This window comes from Cryptomeria japonica, chromosome 4, assembly GCF_030272615.1.
Source record: "Cryptomeria japonica chromosome 4, Sugi_1.0, whole genome shotgun sequence".
Classification (NCBI taxonomy): Eukaryota; Viridiplantae; Streptophyta; class Pinopsida; order Cupressales; family Cupressaceae; genus Cryptomeria; species Cryptomeria japonica.
The window spans coordinates 379820700-379843214 of NC_081408.1; the positions used below are offsets into that span (position 1 = coordinate 379820700).

At 37.3% G+C, this 22515-nt stretch overlaps 1 protein-coding gene across 1 annotated transcript in view; it reads right to left on the bottom strand.

Moving 5' to 3' along the window:
• LOC131047610 (putative ABC1 protein At2g40090) overlaps positions 1-22515 on the bottom strand; it is a 224781-nt gene that overhangs the window by 165680 nt on the left and 36586 nt on the right. The window contains exon 2 of the mRNA XM_057981401.2: positions 10878-11032. Coding sequence (XP_057837384.1) covers positions 10878-11032 — 155 coding nt within the window. The remainder of the gene's footprint in view (positions 1-10877; positions 11033-22515) is intronic.

A 22515-nucleotide genomic window follows, 5' to 3' on the forward strand; every position in this document is an offset into this window, starting at 1 on the left:
GATGGACCAACTGAAATCGTCAACAAATGGATTAAGGGATATCTAAGAAATTGTAACTGGGCAGCAAAAAGCTTGGACCAAATGGTTACATTTAGGGGAATACTATTATAATAGTACACATATATGTCAATCCAAATGAGCCCATTCAAGGCACTTTATGGTTATGAACCCACCTCTTTTGGATCACTAATTACTCCAGAAAGTCAAGTGCCACGAGCAAGGGATTTTATTCAGGAAAGCATGGACATCCTAAGGACTCTAAAAGATCACATACATCAAGCCCAAAATCAGCAAAAGATATACGCTGATCGTAATTGCACTGAAACATCATTTGAGGAAGGAGACTTAGTCTTCCTACGGTTGCAGCCTTACAAGCAATCTTCGTTGAAATATAGTGGGGCAGAGAAGCTGGAGCTACGGTTCTATGGACCCTGCCCAATCTCAAGGAAGGTAGGTGAGGTAGCATATGAACTTGAGCTTCCCCCGGGCAGCCGCATCCACTATGTATTCCATGTGTCTAGGTTAAAAAAAGCATTAGGACAGCAGATATCCCCATGCAAGGAATTACCTCCATTAGATGATGAGGGAAAATTGACACTGGAGCCAAAAGCCCTTTTAGACGTAAGAGAAAGGAAAATAAAGAATAAAAGCATTGTAGAATACCTGATCTTATGGAAAGGGTTATCGGAGGAGGATGCAACCTGGGAGGGTGAAGAGATCTTCAACCACCCAAATCTCCACATCGCTTGAGGACAAGCAATGTAAGGGGGGGGGACTGCCATATCCCCGTATGGACAACGGAATCATTAGAAGCATAACTATATGCGATTTGTACATAAATGTATATTTTTCCAAATATTCAAATTAATAAATTATATTGACCGATTAAATTTGTTTATACCTTAACTAATATTAGTAATGAAAGAATGCATCCATTCCCAAGTCATCTCTGAAAAAGACACCATGCTTCCAAGGGGGTCGCGTGGTTTCAGGAGGTATAAACCCCGCACACCAAGGGAAGCACGGGAGAAAGGGGTGACAAGGACAAAAGGAAGGAGAATCTGCAAACAGGTAACATTACGCAGCCATAATATAAATCTAGTTTCATTACATTGCTTAAACCACCCACGGGATAGCCTATGAATGTTCAGGCTGGCACGATGTGGAGGGAGAGTCACTGGTTCTTCCCAGCGATGAAGAACCAGCGCCTAGTCGTATAGAGCACCCCCTCCCCATCGCCGACAGTCTGGCGCATTCCCAGGCCAATCCGTCTGGGTATCGCAGAGCATCCATGGTTTATCGTTTATTAAATGTATGCAAATTGTGTTCAATGGGATTTTATGTAACTCACCATAAAATCAATGGGAATGAATATAATCAGAGTAATTGTATAAATTGATTGTTAGTCAATCCATAAATAAATATTCTTGCTGGATAAATTAATCAAGCCTAGCGCGTGCCAGAAGATATCCTCCCTGTCAAATATGCAACCTGTCATATCAGGTTCAGTTATAAATCGTAAGGATGTAATCCAGTAATCGATAGAAAAGATAAACATAATTCACAGACCATAATAGTACTATTAAAAAATGTACTATTAAAAAATCAATCTATGGATTAAAAGAATCTCCTAGAGAATAGTATTAAAAACTTAATCCATGTGGGATGTTTTTCCATTAAACATTTTCCTCTCTTCAAAATCTCTATCTCACCTTTGTTGTGGTATAAATTCCTTATTTTTATTTTTTACAAGTATTTAAAGTTCAGCAATTGATCTTGGCATAATGTTTTTCCAAGAAATTTGCCAATCACATTTTCATTGTCATTAAAAGAATATTCAGTGTTTTTATGGATGACTTACATGAATAATGTGTCTCAACCTCAAGGTTCTGTTTTGAAAGGAAAAGAGCAATTAGTTTGTACTATTAAAAAATCCACCTATGGATTAAAAGAATCTCCTAGAGAATAGTATTAAAAACTTAATTCATGTGGGATGTTTTTCCATCAAACATTTTCCTCTCTTCAAAATTTCTATCTCACCTTTGTTGTGGTATGAATTCCTTATTTTTATTTTTTACAAGTATTTAAAGTTCAGCAATTGATCTTGGCATAATGTTTTTCCCAGAAATTTGCCAGTCACATTTTCATTGTCATTAAAAGAATATTCAGTGTTTTTATACCTGAATCATGGCTTGTAACACAAGAAACTGAAGCAGTTCTTGTTTCTTTAACTGCCTATTAATCTAATTTAAATATGAGGTTTAAACAAAAGAATCAATACTGCAACTAGCACATCAACCATACTAGACGATGGTTTAAAAAGCAAAATTCTTAGAATTGTAATGGAAAACCTTGTTACTGGAGCTCTTCCAAACAAGTAATGTTTGTTACTGTTATTCATATTTTTTATTTTTCCTAAGCATTAAAACCAAAAGACTGGTTTTCCAAACTCTTAAAGGATCCTCTTAATTTGGCCAAGCACACGGTAAAGTAAATTTTATTTGGAAAAAGTTCAAATCAGTGGTCCACCACATTAGACACATTTGCCCTTTTCTCCTTGAAGAACATCTCCAACAATCTTTACTGTTTTCCCCCTATTCAAGGAGTATGAGATAGGCACTCAGGGAACTCACAAGATATTGGTAGAAAGCACAACTCAGTTGAGGCTTGAGAGATATGGTCCTTTGCTCCAGAAGGTTAATTGACAGGGCTGCTGAAGGAAACCCCGGGATAGTAAGTGGAGGATTTTTATTGCATGATAGTTCAGCTATTTTCTTGTTTGGATGTTCTCTTTTCTTTGGTACAAGACCAACAATGAGGCTGAATGTTAGATGCTTATAGCTAGTATGCGTTCAACTATATCTCTAAATTGCAAGAAAGTGGTAATTGAAGGATGCTTATAGCTACTCTTATTCTTTCACAAATTTTGCCTTTGAAGGATCCTTTATTATATTGTACTTGTATAAATTTGCTAGTGTATAAAAGATAACTCATTTTTCTCCCATAAATGATTTACGAAAATCTGTCTTGAACGTATATGCTATTCTTATAAATCTGTCATAATCATATATATTTTTCCTCATACAAGACTGCTAGTGTATATGAGATCTGTTTCTTTTATTTCATACATATTACTTCATTTTATATCTTTATTCTTCAATTTAGTTTTATCTTAGTTTTCATATGTCTAAGCTTCCATTTTATATCAACACACATCTTTTCTGGAAGAATGCAATGCGCTAGATCATTGTATACAACAGGAATTCTCTCCGCAAGAATGCTTCTATCCACTATTGTCTTGTCATGAAGATGTTGTTGTTGCCCTGTGTAAAATTACAGAAGCAATGTACGAATTCTCGATTTGCTAATAATTTCATACAATTTCTATACAAGTAGTTTCGTTTCTTTAGTATAAACTTGAGACTACGATGTCTTTTTCTAGGTTGACGGTAGTTGATCTTTCTCTTTGGATGTCGAAACTTTTGGTTACATCTCATGGTTGATCTTGAGAGTGTTATTTCTTCCACAGGTTGGCAGGATTATGCTCTGATACCACTGTGATGTCCCCATTCATTAGGTATTATAGAATGGGGACAATTAACTTTCAAAAATTGATTGCAAGCGACTTCTTTCCTTAAAGTCTTAAACAACACTTAAATGATAATGATTAAAGTAAGAATGATTGTTTATGACTCCATTCCTTAGCTGATTGTTTTTTACATTATATTAATATCAATATCATTATTGTCATTGATTCAATAATTAGCTATATGCAAGATGATTCTGATCCCTATATCTGCACTTAGTGCAAAGCAACAATGATAAGATTATCTATGATGTCACTTTGTGCAAGGATGATCTTCAACATGATTATCTTTCCAATCGCTTCTAGCAAAGGTGAGTTTCTATGTAATGTCCCCTTCTGATCCGTCCTAGAATTTGCCACTAACACAGTTACTCCAATTGTTCTAGATATTTCTTATAACAGATCTCAATCCATCAATGAGGATCTGATCGTTTATCTCTACTGAATGCCCATCAGCTAAGTCTGGTAATGGACTGTTAATCATTGTGTATTAACTGTTATCACTGAGGGTGCCGTTCTGAATGATCCCTAATGATTTGATGATCTCCTTTTATATACCTCTCCCAGTTGAACGAGGTAGAAGGCATTCATATATCATGTCACTGGGTTGATATGTCACATTGGAAAGGACATAAGTTATGCCTCTTCATACATGACATTCTTCATAACAAATACTAATCACACCTCTTGAGTTATTGATGAAGCTTGTACTCTCACTGATCTTGTCGAATGTTAATCACATTTGTTCATAATAATGACCAATCGCTGCATTCCTAATCCACATCGTTTATTTCTCCTTGTAGATCACTGTTACTGAAGATAGTAAATCGTTGTCTAGATGTACCTTTCCAGATATCGATTATAATATTCTCCTTAATTGATGCCGATAGTAATATTCTTAACTAATCAATGTGCATTAGTAAATATGACGATATTACCACTCCTTGGATTGTTAGATATCATAGTTAATCGCCTTCTCCTATGACTTAGTCATTATCATATCATATTTGTTGTTCCTTCATAACCATATCGGTTATGATTGCTGTATGATCTAACATCACTATTAAAGTAATTGCTGCTCAGTCATACGTTGATTGCCATCTTCTGGATCAATGTCTCCAACTAATATTTATCGATACTTGCCAATGCTTATCAACATCTTAGTCACTTTACTGATCTGCATATCATACCATTACCTATTAATCATTAACCATCATGTGTATGATTGATATTCATGATCATCGATATTCTTGTAGCTTGGCTTTCATTCTTCATAGGAACTGCCATTCCTGTTGACACTTGGGAATATTTATTACTGATTCCTCATTTGTCGATTGTCTTTCCGTATTGTTTCCTATCGATCTTGCCCGCATAGCAATCATTTCATTAACCAATCGCTTCAATGATTCTTATTGTCTTTAAGTCTTGAATGGGGACATGACACAAAATCAATGCATAAGATCAGATTTCCCATTTTAATTCGTGACCACTACCAATATCCACCTTGCTCAATACATGCACGACCAAGATCCCCACCTTTTAATGCAAGAGCACATGGATTTTCCGCCATGCAACATAAGGGCATGAAATTTCCAAACTGTTATAAATGACAAGCTTGCAATTCCAAAATTATACATGACTGGGTCAAAACCCCAAAAAAGCAGAGCAGGCAAGTGAATAACTCGATTTGCAATGCAGGGACATGGTGAAACCCCACCATGTATACTTATATGGTTGTGAAAGTGTTTGGAGCATTCAAGATAAGCTGAATTAATGCAAGGTGATTAAGTGTAAGATCTTATAGGTGGCCAACTCCAAGATGTGTTACAATGCATTAAAGTAAATCAATCAAAACAAAGTTGAATCCTTGATAAGGCTGACCCTCTCCATAAAGATGATCAATCCCCTATAAACACAAGGAGTAAGCCGTGACCTTTCCTCTCCTCATTCTTCATTTCATTTGAATGCAATTTATGAACTGAAGGAGCAGAAATACGGAGCAGAGTTCTATTTAGCACAAATGCAATGTACATGAGTTCTGAATTTCCCAAGTGCATTCCTTGAATCTCCCAATCCATACATAAACAAGGTGAAAGTTTGCCATTCAACACATGGGATAACTTGAAGTCTTAGTTTATATGTCTAAGTGATTGAACCAATACATGAGCAAGGCTGAATCCCGAATTTGTACATGAGCAAGGCTGAATCCCGAATTTATGCATGAATGAGGCTGAATCCCAAATTTGTGCATGGCAAGGTGAAAGTCCGATTTCTTACATGACACCATGAAAAGTCCAAAATAATGCATGGGAGCTTGAAAAACCCGAAGTCTTGCATGGCTCTCCTCTAAGTCCGCCTTCATACATTACATGGCAATTTCAAATGCAAGCCTTTCAAGGTCAGCTGAGGTGATTGGATGCAAGGCGTGAGGAGTGGTTTGTGGCATGAGGTAAGGTGGTGGCCTTCTTTGAGCATGATGGTAAAATCTTTAAAAGCATTTAAATTAATTAAAATTTGCAAAACCTTGCTAAGGCTGACCTAATCACTTCCTCAATACATATAAATGCAAGGTGATGCTTATTCATTCTTGCCATTCAATTCCAATCCATTCAAAACAGAAATAAGGAGCAGACCTGCGAAAGAGGAGAAGATCAAACTTCATCAGCCATTATGAGGGTGGATGTGAAGGCGACTTATAGCCAAAAGACATAAATCCAATCGAATATTTGTGAGCGCAAGTGTTGATGAAAAAAGCCAACAAGGGAGCAGTTGGAGAGGGGTTAAAATAAATCAGTTTCTACAGTAGAATATTAAACATTTCCAGATCTAAGAATTTCAAGGGGTAAAAGTGCTATTTCCAGAACTGGAGGGAAGTATTTGTGGAGCAATCTTGTGTGAATTAGTAATACTGTTATGATATCATGAGTCGGTAGTGCAATACTTGAGCTTTCATTCACCATAAACCTTTTGCCTTGTATTGCATATGATTACAATCTAAGGTATTTTGTCTTTCTTTTTGTCAGGAATAATTACAAGGAATGATGGACAAAAGGAGATCAAGTCATCCACGAAAGGAGATCAAGTCATCCAAAGATGGACTTCACAATGCAAATGAAAGTGTTTCAACCACAAAAACAACAACATCTCAACATGCAAGGAGCGATGCACATGTGCAAGATGGAAGACTTCATGATGATGGCTAACAAATGAAGAACTTAACAAAATGAAGAGATCCACTCTGACATGAAGAAGTCAACCTCCAGGTGATTCGAGGAATCAAATGAAAGTATTCTAAGGATGAGGAGATTAAGTCACACAAAGCTTTATCAATGAAGAGGAGGACTTCACTACCTTAGTAATGCAATCACAACATGAAGGATTCAATGATGCAAAAATTGCTCTATGATAGAGGAGGACTCGTCAACACAAAGAAAGATCAACATTGCAAGGATATAAGATCAAGGTCAGGGACACCAAACATCATGAAAGGAGGTGAGAAGATCAAAGACATCAAGGCATAATGAAGGAAAATTCCCAAACATGAGAATGAAATGCAAGAATGATCAAGGGTGGCATTGTGATAGTTTCAGAAGAGCTTTATCAAAGATGATGCAATTTGGGAAAATGAACCATCACAATCAGTCAAAACCATGATGATTACTTGCTACAAGTTTTGCTCACATTACCAAAACTCCTATTAAACTTGTGTTAGCCTTAATTGCTAAAATGAATTAACCTATCCATCAAATGGATATAAAAAGTATTTTTTTTAGGGATGACTTACATGAAGAATGTGTGTCTCAACCTCAAGGTTTTGTTTTGAAAGGAAAAGAGCAATTAGTTTGTACTATTAACATTGCCAAAACTCCTACTAAACTTGTGTTAGCCTTAATTGCTAAAATGAATTGACCTATCCATCAAATGGATATAAAAAGTATTTTTTTTAGGGATGACTTACATGAAGAATGTGTCTCAACCTCAAGGTTTTGTTTTGAAAGGAAAAGAGCAATTAGTTTGTACTATTAAAAAATCCATCTATGGATTAAAAGAATCTCCTAGAGAATAGTATTAAAAACTTAATTTATGTGGGATGTTTTTCCATCAAACATTTTCCTCTCTTCAAAATCTCTATCTCACCTTTGTTGTGGTACGAATTCCTTATTTTTATTTTTTACAAGTATTTAAAGTTCAGCAATTGATCTTGGCATAATGTTTTTCCCAGAAATTTGCCAATCACATTTTCATTGTCATTAAAAGAATATTCAGTGTTTTTAGGGATGACTTACATGAAGAATGTGTCTCAACCTCAAGATTTTGTTTTGAAAGGAAAAGAGCAATTAGTTTGTACTATTAAAAAATCCATCTATGGATTAAAAGAATCTCCTAGAGAATAGTATTAAAAACTTAATCCATGTGGGATGTTTTTCCATCAAACATTTTCCTCTCTTCAAAATTTCTATCTCACCTTTGTTGTGGTATGAATTCCTTATTTTTATTTTTTACAAGTATTTAAAGTTCAGCAATTGATCTTGGCATAATGTTTTTCCCAGAAATTTGCCAATCACATTTTCATTGTCATTAAAAGAATATTCAATGTTTTTATACCTGAATCATGGCTTGTAACAAAAGAAACTGAAGCAGTTCTTGTTTCTTTAACTGCCTATTAATCTAATTTAAATATGAGGTTTAAACAAAAGAATCAATACTGCAACTAGCACATCAACCATACTAGACGATGGTTTAATAAGCAAAATTCTTAGAATTCTAATGGAAAACCTTGTTACAGGAGCTCTTCCTAACAAGTAATGTTTGTTACTGTTATTCATATTTTTTATTTTTCCCAAGCATTAAAACCAAAAGACTGGTTTTCCAAACTCTTAAAGGATCCTCTTAATTTGGCCAAGCACACGGTAAAGTAAATTTTATTTGGAAAAAGTTCAAATCAGTGTTCCACCACATTAGACTCATTTGCCCTTTTCTCCTTGAAGAACATCTCCAACAATCTTTACTGTTTTGAGCTCACAAAATATCCTCCTAAATCTTGTCTATAAAGTGAGAAATTATTCCCCCTATTCAAGGAGTATGGGATAAGCACTCAGGGAACTCACAAGATATTGGTAGAAAGCACAACTCAGTTGAGGCTTGAGAGATATGGTCCCTTGCTCCAGAAGGTTAATTGACAGGGCTGCTGAAGGAAACCCCGGGATAGTAAGTGGAGAATTTTTATTGCATGATAGTTCAGCTATTTTCTTGTTTGGATGTTCTCTTTTCTTTGATACAAGACCAACAATGAGGCTGAATGTTAGATGCTTATAGCTAGTATGCTTTCAACTATATCTCTAAATTGCAAGAAAGTGGTAATTGAAGGCAGACCACAGTCCAAATTAGAGATTCAACTGATTTATGGAAGAGGTTTGGGGTCTAAAGTAAGTTTACAGAGTTACAACTTCATTGTAAGTGAAAAGTGAATGCAACTGCTTATTTCTTAGCAAATATGGGTATGGCTCAAGATCCCTTCACAGCATAACTGAGTCATTTAGCCTTTTCATGGCCTCATTTAGGAAATTACATTCACCACATAGCTTGAACAACTCTTGTTTAAAATATCACAAGGATGGACTAATGATCTCTACATGCCAACATGAGGAGTTTAATGTCATTTCTTTCTTAAGGATTTAGATATTTCTTGGCACAATGTGGAGAACCATGGAATTAATAGTCGGAGGCCTTCCATATGCAATTAGGACAAAACTCGACTTAAGCAAAATTAGACTGGTTATGGAAGTGACAGCTAATGATGACATAAGTGTTCGACATGCTCCTCTTCTTATTAAGTGTTGTTTATAGGTATGATTATGCAATTTGTCTTTCATGCTTGGCATTTCTGTGTGGTTCTGTTGGTTACCTAGGGTCTTTTTTCACCATAACAGCATGCAAAAAAGTCCTGAGAAGGGCAAGGATGTAAAGATTTCAGGTGAAGTAGCTCCTCATCAGCTGTGTATGTTTTTTATATATGCAGTATTGGGGGAAGCTGGTCTAGATCATGGTCATAGACCCAAGCCCACACTTCGTGAAATCTTTATAGACAATTTAGCTAAGTTTGTCCCTGATTTGGAGCTGAGAATGTGCCTGTTAAAGATGTTTCTGCCATGGCAATTTGTGGATATGCTGCAAACAAGGTTGTTTGACATACATAGGGGGTGAAGAGGAAAGAAGGTGCAAGACTGAGGCCAAAGGAATTAGTGAGCTTGAGAACAGCCAAATGGTATAGGCTGGAAGATGTGAAGGAGCTTACGAGGGAAGTTGGAGTGCTTAGGGCCTTCTACTATGCTATGGCAAAGGTTCTAACCTCCATGTATGTCATCCATCATAATTGCATCATAGAAGTTAAAAATGAATATTCCATGCCTTTGCATTGTGGTTCGTCTCTGCATAGAGCAAGGTGTAGGAAGGATATGGCATTAGGTTTCCATTTTCTGACCCTGTAAAAAGCTGCTCAATTCAACAAGACTAGTGAAAGGTCGGTTGGTCTGATAGTGTGGATCGAAGACTTCATTATTGATCATGAGGATGTGGTTTAAGGTCATGAATAATGGATTGAGATATAAGGTAGTGCTGCTTTGTGTTTTTGTCTTATGTCGGCTCTTTTTGGCCTATGAGCCATTTTAAAAGTGGTTGTTAGGGAGTTATGTACCTAGCCTTTATTGGGTGTATTCTCCACTTATATAGTTCATAAGTCTTGCTATTGTTTAGCATATTGTTGGTAGTTTTTTCTGCTTGATGTGATTTGTATGCAGTTTTACTTTCAGGTGAGGCCCCAATACCAAACCTTGGATAGTTATCTAAAAAAACTGAGAAACTACTTTTTTTCTCAACTTGTAAAGAAATCTTCCCAAGTCACCGAAGCATAATGATATTTTGCAAAATGAATTCATCATACTTGAAACAGTATTCCCATAATATCTAGAAGAGAAGAGGATAGATGAATGTGATCAATCATTGAATCCTTTTCAATGCATTCCTAAACAAATAACTAAATTTTCTTACATAGCCAAAATTCAAATACCTGGCAATGTATATTAACATTAAGACTCTCTAGCAGTTTTATTAGAATAGGTCCTCAAAATAATTCATGCACAGGTTCCCAATTGTTGAATCCCTTGCTAGTAATAAAGTACCAAGTTAATAAACAAATAGATTATATCAAAAATTTACAAAACCATCTTTGGCAATGGCACTAACGAACTAAGCCTGATAAAAAATAAAGCTTGAAATCTAAATTAACTCTTACCAACTGCCCAATATGTTGACCAAGCTTGATATAGATTCCTCCATTTTGGAAACAAAGCTCCTGAAGTCGATTTGCACACCTCAGGTGAACTTCATGTTTTGCTTTTGTTCTCTCAACACTTCCTTCCAGCAATCCCCATAATGAATACTCATAATCTGAAGAGTAATTTTAACAGAAATCAGAAAATAAATTCAAAAGTAGACGTTCATAGTCTAAAGAATAGTTTTTAGCAACTGACAAATCTAGTTTTCTGTAAAATGTTTGAGTGAAGACAAACAATAAAGCAGAAACAGCAGCTTCAATTGTTGGACTGAAGCTTTCTGCCTCCTTAGGCATCCTGTACTTTGTTCTGGAACATGATTTGCAGATTGTTATCAGTACAACAGTTAAAAATTCTAGTCAATATTGGTACTTGAAAACCATTCTAGATAATGGTCATTCTGAAGTTTCTTGGTTACATTTTATTCCATCATCGCAAATCCTTCAGTAAGGTAATCCAGCTGCAGATTTTCTTGCTAACCATGGATTTTGTCATAATTTCTTTTCTTTCTTATGGGCAGGTCTCAATGAATTATCTTAGTTTGTAACACCCCAAGACCCCTACCAACACCTGGAAGAGATTAGTCAGAGAATTAGACCTAATGAAGCCAGCTTTTAGTTATCAGTTTGCTTTTTGGGATTAAAACATTTGAATGATGAATTACCTATATTAGGACTAAAAGTTTAAATGTCAATTTTGATGTTGAGTCTTCATAGTATTTTGTATTATAGGTATTTGATGTGAAACTAATCTAGCAGGTGAATGGAGTAATGTTCTAAAGTAACCTTTAGATAATCTGAATTCCCATGATTATAAATGTAAATATCCTGGATTATGTTTATTTAATCACCCAATTTATTTATCCTGCATGATGCCCTTGATAAATCAGATCAGGCTTGTCCAAGGTATAGGTGATGTGGACTCTGGAGTACCAGGTAAAGTCCAAGGGGGTTATTCCATAGATGATAACCTTGGCATCCAGGGAGGTTGCAGAGTGACATGACAGTGATAAGGTCAGACCAGTGAATGAGTTGGTGGAAGGGATGTGAGGTGTCAAAGCAAATGAAGGAGCTTCCCGCAAAAGAACAAGAAATTGGTAATGGAAACCGATAAAAATAAAATTCCAAGGATCATAAAACTGTGTTAGCCTTTTAATTTGTACCTTTTGGTACAAGTACAACACAAAACAAAATAGCATGTGAGGTTAACCTCTCTTCAAATTGGAAGGGAAAGCTCCCTCAAAAATGAAACTAACCCTAGACCCTACACTATGGACAAAACTACAAGAACACAAAATATGCACAATAATTCTCTCAGGGGTTTTTGATGCAAAGTGAAATAAAACAAATTAAACCTGCCCTATCCTTTTGTATTCTGGTAATCACACACAACAGAAATCAACTTTTCTCTCACAAATGAAATTTTATATTTTATGATTTTGATTGCATGTATTTAAAAACTAATCTAAACACAAAATTCACTTATCATATTGGTTGAAAGCAAAAACCAGCAGGTCGGTGCATACAAAGATTTAAAGAATAAACTACTCTTAACACCAATTCACAAATTCTTGGACAAGATTACAATACCAACCTAAACATCCTCCTTGAAATGAGGAAATGTGATGAAAATGCTGAATTCTACTGTTGGTGTGCCCTACAAACCCTTGGAAAATCTGACAAATTCTCTTAACCTCAAACCACCTGAAATTTGGAAGCCACGACTTAAAAAACAAATTTAAATTCTTTTTGGCTCCTTTGAAACTCACTTTGGGAATGTGCACACTTTTCAAGGGCATTTTTCAATTGTGGCAAAGAGATGCTAGGCACGCATCTAAGAGGTGTCAACTTGGCAATTGAAGGAAACGTGTGTAGTCAGCAAAAGTGCATTGTTACAGTCGGCTAAATAAATAATTATTATGTTTTGTATTTGCAGTGATTAGTTCCCAACTATTTGTGAGTTGGCAGTTTGTAGTTACCGACAGTTGGTGGCCTTAACCAACTCAATATATTATTTATATGTACTTTTTTATAGCCAGGAGGGTTCTCTGATGTCATTGTACTAATGGCACATCTGGTAATTGGTAATAACAATATATCTTTTGAATATGTTGCGACTGAATTTATTCCTATGTTATGTAAATCTACATTTCCATTTACTCTGTAATCTTGCAAAGTACAATAAGCAAGTAAACATTTGGCGTCATTGCTGATTTGAACTCTGACACACAACTCACAAGCGAGAATCATGGAAACTAATGGGACAACACGTTGACAAACCAGTATAAGCCAACAAAGAATGAGACGATCAACTGACAGAAGATTTGGTAAATCTCTAGGACATCTTGTTACAAGAGACATTTGAAGAGAAGCTCTAGCCATGTAAGTCCCTTAGGGCACTATCTTGGACAATCTCATCGTCAACAAGGAGGCTGATCGTCTGCTGATCGTCTGCTGCAACAACTACCAAGGTTTATCATACGACACTTCATCATCTTTAAAGACCTTCTTGAAGAGAGGGATCAAGAGTAGCGAAGGCAACAAATATTGCAACGATATGAGGAAAGGAACTGGCAAGAAAAGGAAGAACATGACATAGTAGGAGACATACCCCTTGGAACTAATGCCCATTGACAAGAATTGTTAAAAAGTCTAAAAGCCCAAGCCCGCCAAGAAGAGCCAAAGCATCAACCAAAGTTGTAGTCGGGATGAAAGAAAGACATCTGGTGTAGAACATACACAATGTACACAGATCGAGTGGAAGGAAATTGCCAAACACTTACTACTCCAGGATTAAGTACATCGAGACCTTGTTGACCAAGTAGACAATCCATCCATACAATCAACATTGGATGACCAAGAAGAAACAAACCCCAAACTTAACAAAATATTCAAGAGGCTATACATCTCGAAGGAACCAAGAATTGGAGGAATTGAACCAAAGACCCCTGAACAACGGAAGTGTAGGAACAAGCCTAAAGAGATCTCAAGTGCATGAGACATTGAAGGCAAACATGTAGAGGATTCGTACATGGCCAAGAGTCCATGGTAGGCACCAAAATGTAGAGGTCAAGGCAGTCCACCTAGATCCAATGCACAAGGATGAAAGCAAGCGAGAAATATGGTAACTCCCTCAGCAAGTCCAAATGTTGAAAGACAAAAACTCCCGAAGTCCGCAAGGAATGGGTTTGGGGAACTTGTGAGGCAGTACAAGACGTGTTAAACCATTTGGATAGCAAGCGGCCAAGTAAATAAAGAATAATGGCAGCCCGCATAGGTAGGTGAGTTGGATTGGGCAATGAAACCATTTGCTCCCCATTGGTCTCGAGTTTGACTCCCTCCCGAGCTTAAGAGGGAGGACTGCTTGTGGGCTACAAATTCACCCCCCTGGGACTAGTCTCGCCTCTGGCTTTCCCTTAAGTGGAAACGCAGAGCCGGGGCCACAAGGATTGGGGATACCTTGGGTATCAAAAAAAAAAGAATAATGCTTGAGAATGTTTCCAACAACACTACGGGGTACAACCATTGACTAGTTCACGGAACTTGATGATGAATCTATAGTCTCTTGGGACACACTGAAAAGGCAATTAACGCAAAGTTCAAGGTATTAAGAAATGCCAATAAGATCATGGTAGAGACCTACAACATTAAATAAGGTAAAGATAAGAACACACGAGCTTATAATTGTAGACTCAAGGAGTTGCTGGTAAATTTGGAGAATCGGCTAACCAACAGATTGAAGAAGCAATGGTTTGTCGAGGGATTGATCCCCTTGCTGCACAAGAAGATGAAAGTAGCACTTCATCCTCGTACGTCAATGCTTACAATCACGTGATGGATATTCAGAGTGAAAACAAAACATCCTACCAAGGAAAGAGGAAAACAAATGATGTCGAGAGCACCAAAGGTAGCTACGACGAAGAATCTAAAACAATTCAAGCCTGTTAGACACAATGTGCCACTCAGAGGGGGGGTGAATTAGTGGTTTCCAATTACTTTTCCCTTAAACTCCCAAGTATGAGTACCAGTTAACACATTAGACCTAAGTTAACCTGCCGATAGGATAAAGAGAGATTACAAAATGCAATCACACACAAGGGCACATCACATAACACCAGTATATATGAGGAAAACCCAAGATGGGAAAAACCTCGATGAGAAATAATGCTGGAGTCTACTGCTCCAATCTAGCCTCACAATGAATCTCTAATTACAATGTTTAGGGCACCAACCCAAGGAGCACCAACCCTTGCACCGAGCTCCAACTCAGTGATCTAGAATAAACATAATCAGTTACAAAAGTAATAGCCTTGTTACAAATGAAATTTGTAACTCTTCTACAAATCTCTTCACCGGATCTTCTATCCAATTCACTATCGGTTCTCTGCTTACCCTCACTGCTGCAGCCTTATCTCCTGCTGCAACCTTACCGGTTCAGCCTCTTCTTCTTTGCCGCTTCTGCTCTTTGTCGGTTTTGGTCTCTGTCGGTTCTCTCTTTTCTCTGCTACACTGTTGCTCTCCACTGGTACTACACTCTGTCGGTTCTTTGCTTGCCTTCTCGGCAATCTTCTGCAGCTCTTCTCTAGCGGTATGGTCACCATCGGTTTACACCTTTGTCAGACTCAATGGCTGACTTCCGATAGCCTCACTGATGCTAATTGAACCCTTCAACCCGATTCTCTCTTTCTCACACTCAGTCTCTTCTCAAATTGCCTTTTTCGCACTTGACTAATTTCTCCTCTTCAGCAGCAACACACTCACATTCAGCAGCAACCTTCGATTTTGGCTTACATATTTATAAACTGGTTTTCCCGTCAAAAACCAATTCAAACTTTGGGCGGTTAGAGTTTCTTCATTGACCTCGAGGCAAACCAAATCCAATCAGATCTAATCTCCTTGATTGATGAACTGTAACTCATCAATCAATCTCGCCATTGTCGTGCCTTCCAGGACACGCCTTCCTCATTTAGCAATCTGCTTTTAATCTGTCAGTTGATTTCTTGGTCGATCACCAAGAATGGTTTCGTGGTTTCCTTCTCCTGCCTCAATTTGCTCAAACAGTCTGTCCAGGATCTCTGATGTCCATTTGACCTCGAGCCGCAAAGCTCTGCTTCACATCCCATGAATCACGTAGTCAACATAAATGTCGACCTACCACCATCTACCTCACGGACAGACACTTCACCGACCTGTGAATGCTTGCCACTTCAACTCCATGTGGCCACTTTGTCGACATCCACCTTTGCTAGGTTGGTTATGTCGGTCCAGACAAGATCACCAACCAACCACTCACCTGGGTTATCTACCAATTCACAGACTCTATGGGTTATACCCTAACCGGTCTACCATCACCCTTGCACTCTACTTCTCTTCTGGTGGAGCACCTTTTCCGGTTGCCAAACATATCATTCCACCATATGCTCATCTTCATCAGGAAGGAGCACACCACTTAGCCTTTTTGCTCTCTTACCGGTTCTCATACTTACCGATAGGCACCCTTGATGACACCATGTCATCAACCTTCAATTGTTTCCATCTGAGGCATCTGCATACCGGTTGCATTCTCTATCTGCAGCTACTCAACCTTGCCTTCTTCATCATCAGCCCAGACCATATTTCAACCGGTTTGTCAAAGTGACAAACCCATCTCCTTCAAACTTTGTACCAACAGCTCATCATGTCTACCTTTTCAGATCCGGTACATATCTCTGATCTCATGCACCTAAGGCATTCATTTGTTTCACCGGTAGATCCGGTGTGAGCCTTCAATCATCTGCCTTTAACTCTGTTGTCTTATCTCCAAGAACTATGATGCATTTCATGCATAATAGGAGATAAGCTCTACTTACCGGTGGGAGTGGATCCTTGTCATCTGCATCCTGCCATGCACCAATGTGGCTTCCTTGTTTGAGCAGCATATCTTCAAACAGGTACATGTGATCCGATAGGGGCACATTCACTGTCAGTCATCACTTCAAATGGTGATTGCATCTTTATCCGGTGGGAGTCCTGTTGTTTGACATCCACACAGCATACCGGTGACCAACACATACTTCACTTCCGTTGTTGATGTGATATAGATAACATTCCCCCTCTTCATCACAATCAACCAACCAGCATCTTGCTCTCTTGCAGATGTCATCATTTACCGGTTGTTATATCATACCGGTCTCCTGTCCATATCTTCCACACAAGTCAAACACTAACTTGTGTACCGGTGACTCCAATGGTCATTGTACTGAATGACATTCTCTCCCTTACCGGTGATCTGCAATACAAGGTGACATCAAAGACATCACATCCGATATGCATCAATGACAGTGCTGCACATACATCTCTTATACCGGTAGCCATCCTATACCGGTTGACATCAATGACAACACAATGCCAACAAAGCCCTACGATAGGACATGATGCAAATGATGAAAGAACTAAAGGCCGAGAAAGAAAACTTTAAAGAACCAAAAAACTTTAGTGCACCAACTATAAACTAGGTCATATGAAACACAATTGCCCAAAAATTATTGAAGGGTATTCCACCGAAACTGTGTGCACAAAATTCCTATCATACTAGGAGCACAATCAATAAGGAAAAGACCCTATCGAATGAAAAAAAAACTATGTTGACAAAGTACAAAAAGAAATAGAAAAAATGCTAGAGGCAAGCATAATTTTAAGGTGGAAAAGAGCAATTGAGTCTCTTCGATCATGATCTCTCTGAAGGAGATGGAACAAATTCGAATATGTGTAGACTTTAGAAGTTTGAATGCAGTGACTATCAAATACCTATTTCCAATCCCCTTCACTGATACAATCCTAGAAGAAGTTGGCCATGAGATGTACTCATTCATGGATGGATCCTCAAGGTACAACCAGATAAGCATTGCCAAAGAAGATTAATTTAAGACATGTGTAGTCGAAGACAAAGTTTATGTGTACAACCAGATGTCGTTCAGTCTATGCAATGCTCTGATGACCTTCCAGAGAATCATCCTACATATCATCAACAAAATGTTAGTGGGTTACTTTAAAGAAAAATTGGATGATTGGTCAATCTATAGCACTCAGGAGTTCACCTAAGAGCACGCAGAGAATGCATGGATAGATGTAGAAGAGCACAACTAGCTTTAAACCTAAAGAAGTGGTAGATTCATGGTGCGTTAGGGTGTGTTACTGGACCACATAGTCTGTAATGCACGACTTAAGATTAACCCCAACAAAATAAGGGTGATTGTATAGATGGAAGCACCGAAGAACATTACAAGGGTAAAGTCATTTCTTGGGCATGTTGGATACCACACAAGATTTATCAAAATTTTGCTCAAATTTCTTATCCATTGGATGTACTTACAAGAAAAGGCCAACCATTTACATGGGCTAACAATTAAGAGAAACTCTCAATGAATTGAAGACAATCTTAATCAATGCACCAGTCCTCGAGTACCTGGACTAGGAAAAGAATTTCATGTACACGTACATGTGTCAAACTATGCAATCGGAGCCACACTTACACAAGTGGGACACCAATGATTGGACAACCCAATGTTCTTCACTAGTCGGCTACTGTCAAAGGTAAAGAAGAATTACGATACGACTAAGGGAAGCATTGGGGATAGTGTACTCTATATAGAATTTCAGACACTACCTACTATCGACAACATTCATATTCTACGGTGGATCATCAATCCCTAATGTACTTGGTAAATAAGCCGATCATCCAAGGCCAAGTAAGTAGATGGTTGCTACTATTACCAAGAATTCACATTCACAATCATCATCTAACAAGGGAATAGTCATGTTATAGCTGACCGATTGCCAGACATCAAGTCAAGATAACCACCTAAAGGAGTGAATGATGATTTTATGATAATCATATGTTTCAAGTTGCAGCACTACCTCCATGGTACGAGAGCATCAGGGAATACTTGCCCACCACCTTCCCGAAAGAGATGCCACCAGGGGAAAGGAGGAAATTGACTTTGAAGAGTAAAACCTTCCAGCTTATAGATGGATTGTTGTATAAGATGGGATCTGACCAAGTTTTGACACAATGCGTCATGCACAAAGAAATACTAGGAGTTCTCAAGGAAGCACATGAAGTCCTAGCTAGAGGACATATGGGAGCGGATGCCACAGCATGAAAAGTTTTAATGGTGGGGTTGTGGTGGCCAACGGTACCCACAGATGCTTGAGAGTGGGTGATTGGATGTTACACATGTCAAAGAGTTGGCAAACCTCTCAAGCGTGATCACATGTCCTTCATTTCACAACCACAAAAAATCTTTGAGAAGTGAGGATTGGATTTCATCAATCCACTGAAGGTCAACCAATTGCACCAGTTCACATACATCATCGTAGCCATAGAGTACCTGACAAAGTAGGTTAAGGGAAGAGCACTTCTAGACAACACGCGCATCAGTACAACAAGCTTTATTTACGAGCAAATTGTCACCTAGTACGACATTCCCATCCAGATAACAAGAGATTGAAGAGTATACTTTGAAAATCATGTTATTCGGCTAATGACAACAAAGTTCCAAACCTTCCACAACCTATCAAGTTCGTACTACCTAAGATCGAATGGTTGGACGGAGATGGCCAAGCAGAGTTAGCATTGGTTTCAAACATTTACAAATCTTGTGGCATCGAAGAAGCAAACTAGAAAGAGAAGTTACCAGTCATAAAATGGGCTTACCGCAGAGTAGCCGGATACTTCTTTTGTCCCTCCACGGGCGCACGTATCCCTGCATCTGATGTGGATACATATCCGATATGGCTCGAATATTGTACCCACGCGTGCCCAAAAAACCTTGATTTTCCAACTATGCCAAATACTATGTGATTTTATTTTTTTTAAATTTAACTTCATTCATGCAATTTAAAAAAAAAAAATTGGTATAAACAAAACCTATGCCAAATGAGAAAGACAAATGAAATGTTTTTCTATTTTCATCGACCCATGTTTTTTGTGTTATGTTCCAATGCAACTCTACTATTTTTTCATATTGTAAATTGTCAAATCAACTTATAATTATTTATGTAGCAATAATGTGTGTATATTGCTTTTGAAGTAATGAAAATCTCCTCTAATTACTCAGAAAATTGTGTTAAATATATTGTATCTGTTTTTTATGAATGTCGTATCCAGATGTAACCATATTGGAGGTATTTAAAAATGGTCGTATCCATATTTGATACTGTATCTGTATTTGTATCTGTATTCGTGTCCATGCAACTTTGTTTACTGTACAACGTACAAGGTAATGACGGGACACGATATCCAATCAAAACAACCCAACCAAAATAACCCGCGACACAATAACCCAATGACAAAACATCTTGGGGTAATAATATCCCATATTCACAATAACCCTACATTATATTATCCCAGACCCAAAACGACCCAATCATGGTCATTTCTTGATGATTAAGTTATAACCATTGACGAAGTACGAATAAAATGAACAAAATAAAAGGAACCATTCTCCTACAATGAAGCTTTCATTCTCCACAGGTGCATGCAAGTACCTTGACAAATTCTATGTGCATATATATATACGGTGAAATTGGAGACTAAAATATTGTAAAACCAAATAAAGATCCAACCACATAAAACCTAGTTCTACAATGAAATCCACCATACACCAATGGGGAACCTAAAAACATGCAAAGAAACAAATATGAAAGATTATACCATTCACATACTCGTTAGGGTTTGATCTCCATTGATCTTGCTTGATATTATTGCTCTTAGATTTTATTTGTGCACAAGAGCTCAACAAAGAACGGATTGTAGTTGTGTAGATGCTTGATAGCCATGAGGATTCACACGAGCATTAGGATTATAATCGCATTCACATTAGCATTATGGATTGATCGATATGTCATTGGGGTATTAGCATTCAGATTAGGATTGATAAGGATAAAAGGATCCTCTTATATAGAGAGTACCCTAAAATGGAGGGATAGGATTAAGAGGAGGGATAAATGGTCGACTAGGATTGAAGGGCAGGTATAGAAAATAGGAAAACATTAGAGAGGTGGTTAAAGGTTAATTAAGATCTAATGAATTAAATTAAAAAGAAAGCTAATGAATTAAATAAGTAAATAAAGATTTATTTAATTAATAGAAGAGGTGTGGCCAATTAAATAAATAAAATATTTATTTAAATAGGGAAAGGCTAGAAGAGGATTAAATGAATTAATTAAATAAATAAAGATTTATTTAATTAATAGAAGGCTTAGGATAAAATAATTAAATAAATAAAATATTTATTTAATTAGGCTGGGACAATTTTAGGTGTCTACAAAATACATACATATATAGTTAGGGCTACTAGAAAAATGTCATGTAAAACCCTGCATAGCAAATATTCAGATGGGCAAACTCTGTAAGCATCTACCCACCCCGCTCTACTTCTGTTGTGTTGCTTCTTTTATTTTTTCTTGAAATGCAAAAATCCGTAACTTTATGTTCCCTCCTTCCAATGATATAGATTTCAAAATTAATGAAACCGTCAATAAAGGACAAGGAGACAAGCTGCAACTCACCACAAATCAAGCATCTAGAGGGCTAAATAATAGTTTTGGCTAGGTGGTTTATAATAAATCTATTTTGCTATGGGACAACTCCTCTCGGGCTCTGGCGAATTTCACTGCATATTTCCAGTTCGTTATTGAGTCGAGCAATATTAATCAAAATATTTATGGAGACAAACTTACTTTCTTCTTGGCGCTTCCGTGCCTCAGATAGATGTAATTGATGCATTTGAAACACTTCTACAATCTCCTTATTATATAGAACATGAGGAGAATTTGCAAGGGATGATTAATTATGTTGAAGACACTCAGATTGGCAGACTAACCAGAAGAGGCAACAAATGATAACCCAAGTTTCCAATCGCGATGTGGAATTGCTATTCCACTATTCAGGATGATCTTCCCAAAAGAAATAATGCTATTGAGGAATGGCACAAAGGATTTAGTGAATTGCTTCAAGCATCGCACAACTCAGTCTGGAAATTCATCAAAGAAGTGCAAAAAGAACAGGGTCTCCAAGAGAATAAAATAGAGAAATATATGGCCAGATGCACTAGGCAAATGAGCAAGAAAAAATACCATGATCTCATAGAAAGACTAAAAAGACTAGTTGATGGTTATGACAACCGTAACATTTTAGATTATTTAAGAGGTATCACTCATAATTTGGCACTGTAATTGAAAATTTAAATTAATAAAGTTTTTTCGACAACGTACATGTAATTTGTACATTTTGTTTTTCTTCCTCTATAATCTTACAGGGATATATTGTCAATGGGCTACTTTTACCGAGGGCTATTTTTGCCTTGGGTCTTAATGTGGTGGGGTTGTTTTCTATATGGGTTATTTCGAACAAGATATTGTGTTGCGGGATATTTTGATTGGGATATTATGTCATGTAACCATGGGACACCAATCCAACTGATGTATGGCCAAGAAGTAGTTGTCCCAGCCAAGTATATGGTTCCAAGTTTAAGGATTACTGTGGAGAATTGACTTGGCAATACGAAGAGTTTAAGTGAGCAACAATACACATTGAATAAACTCCACGAACGAAGGG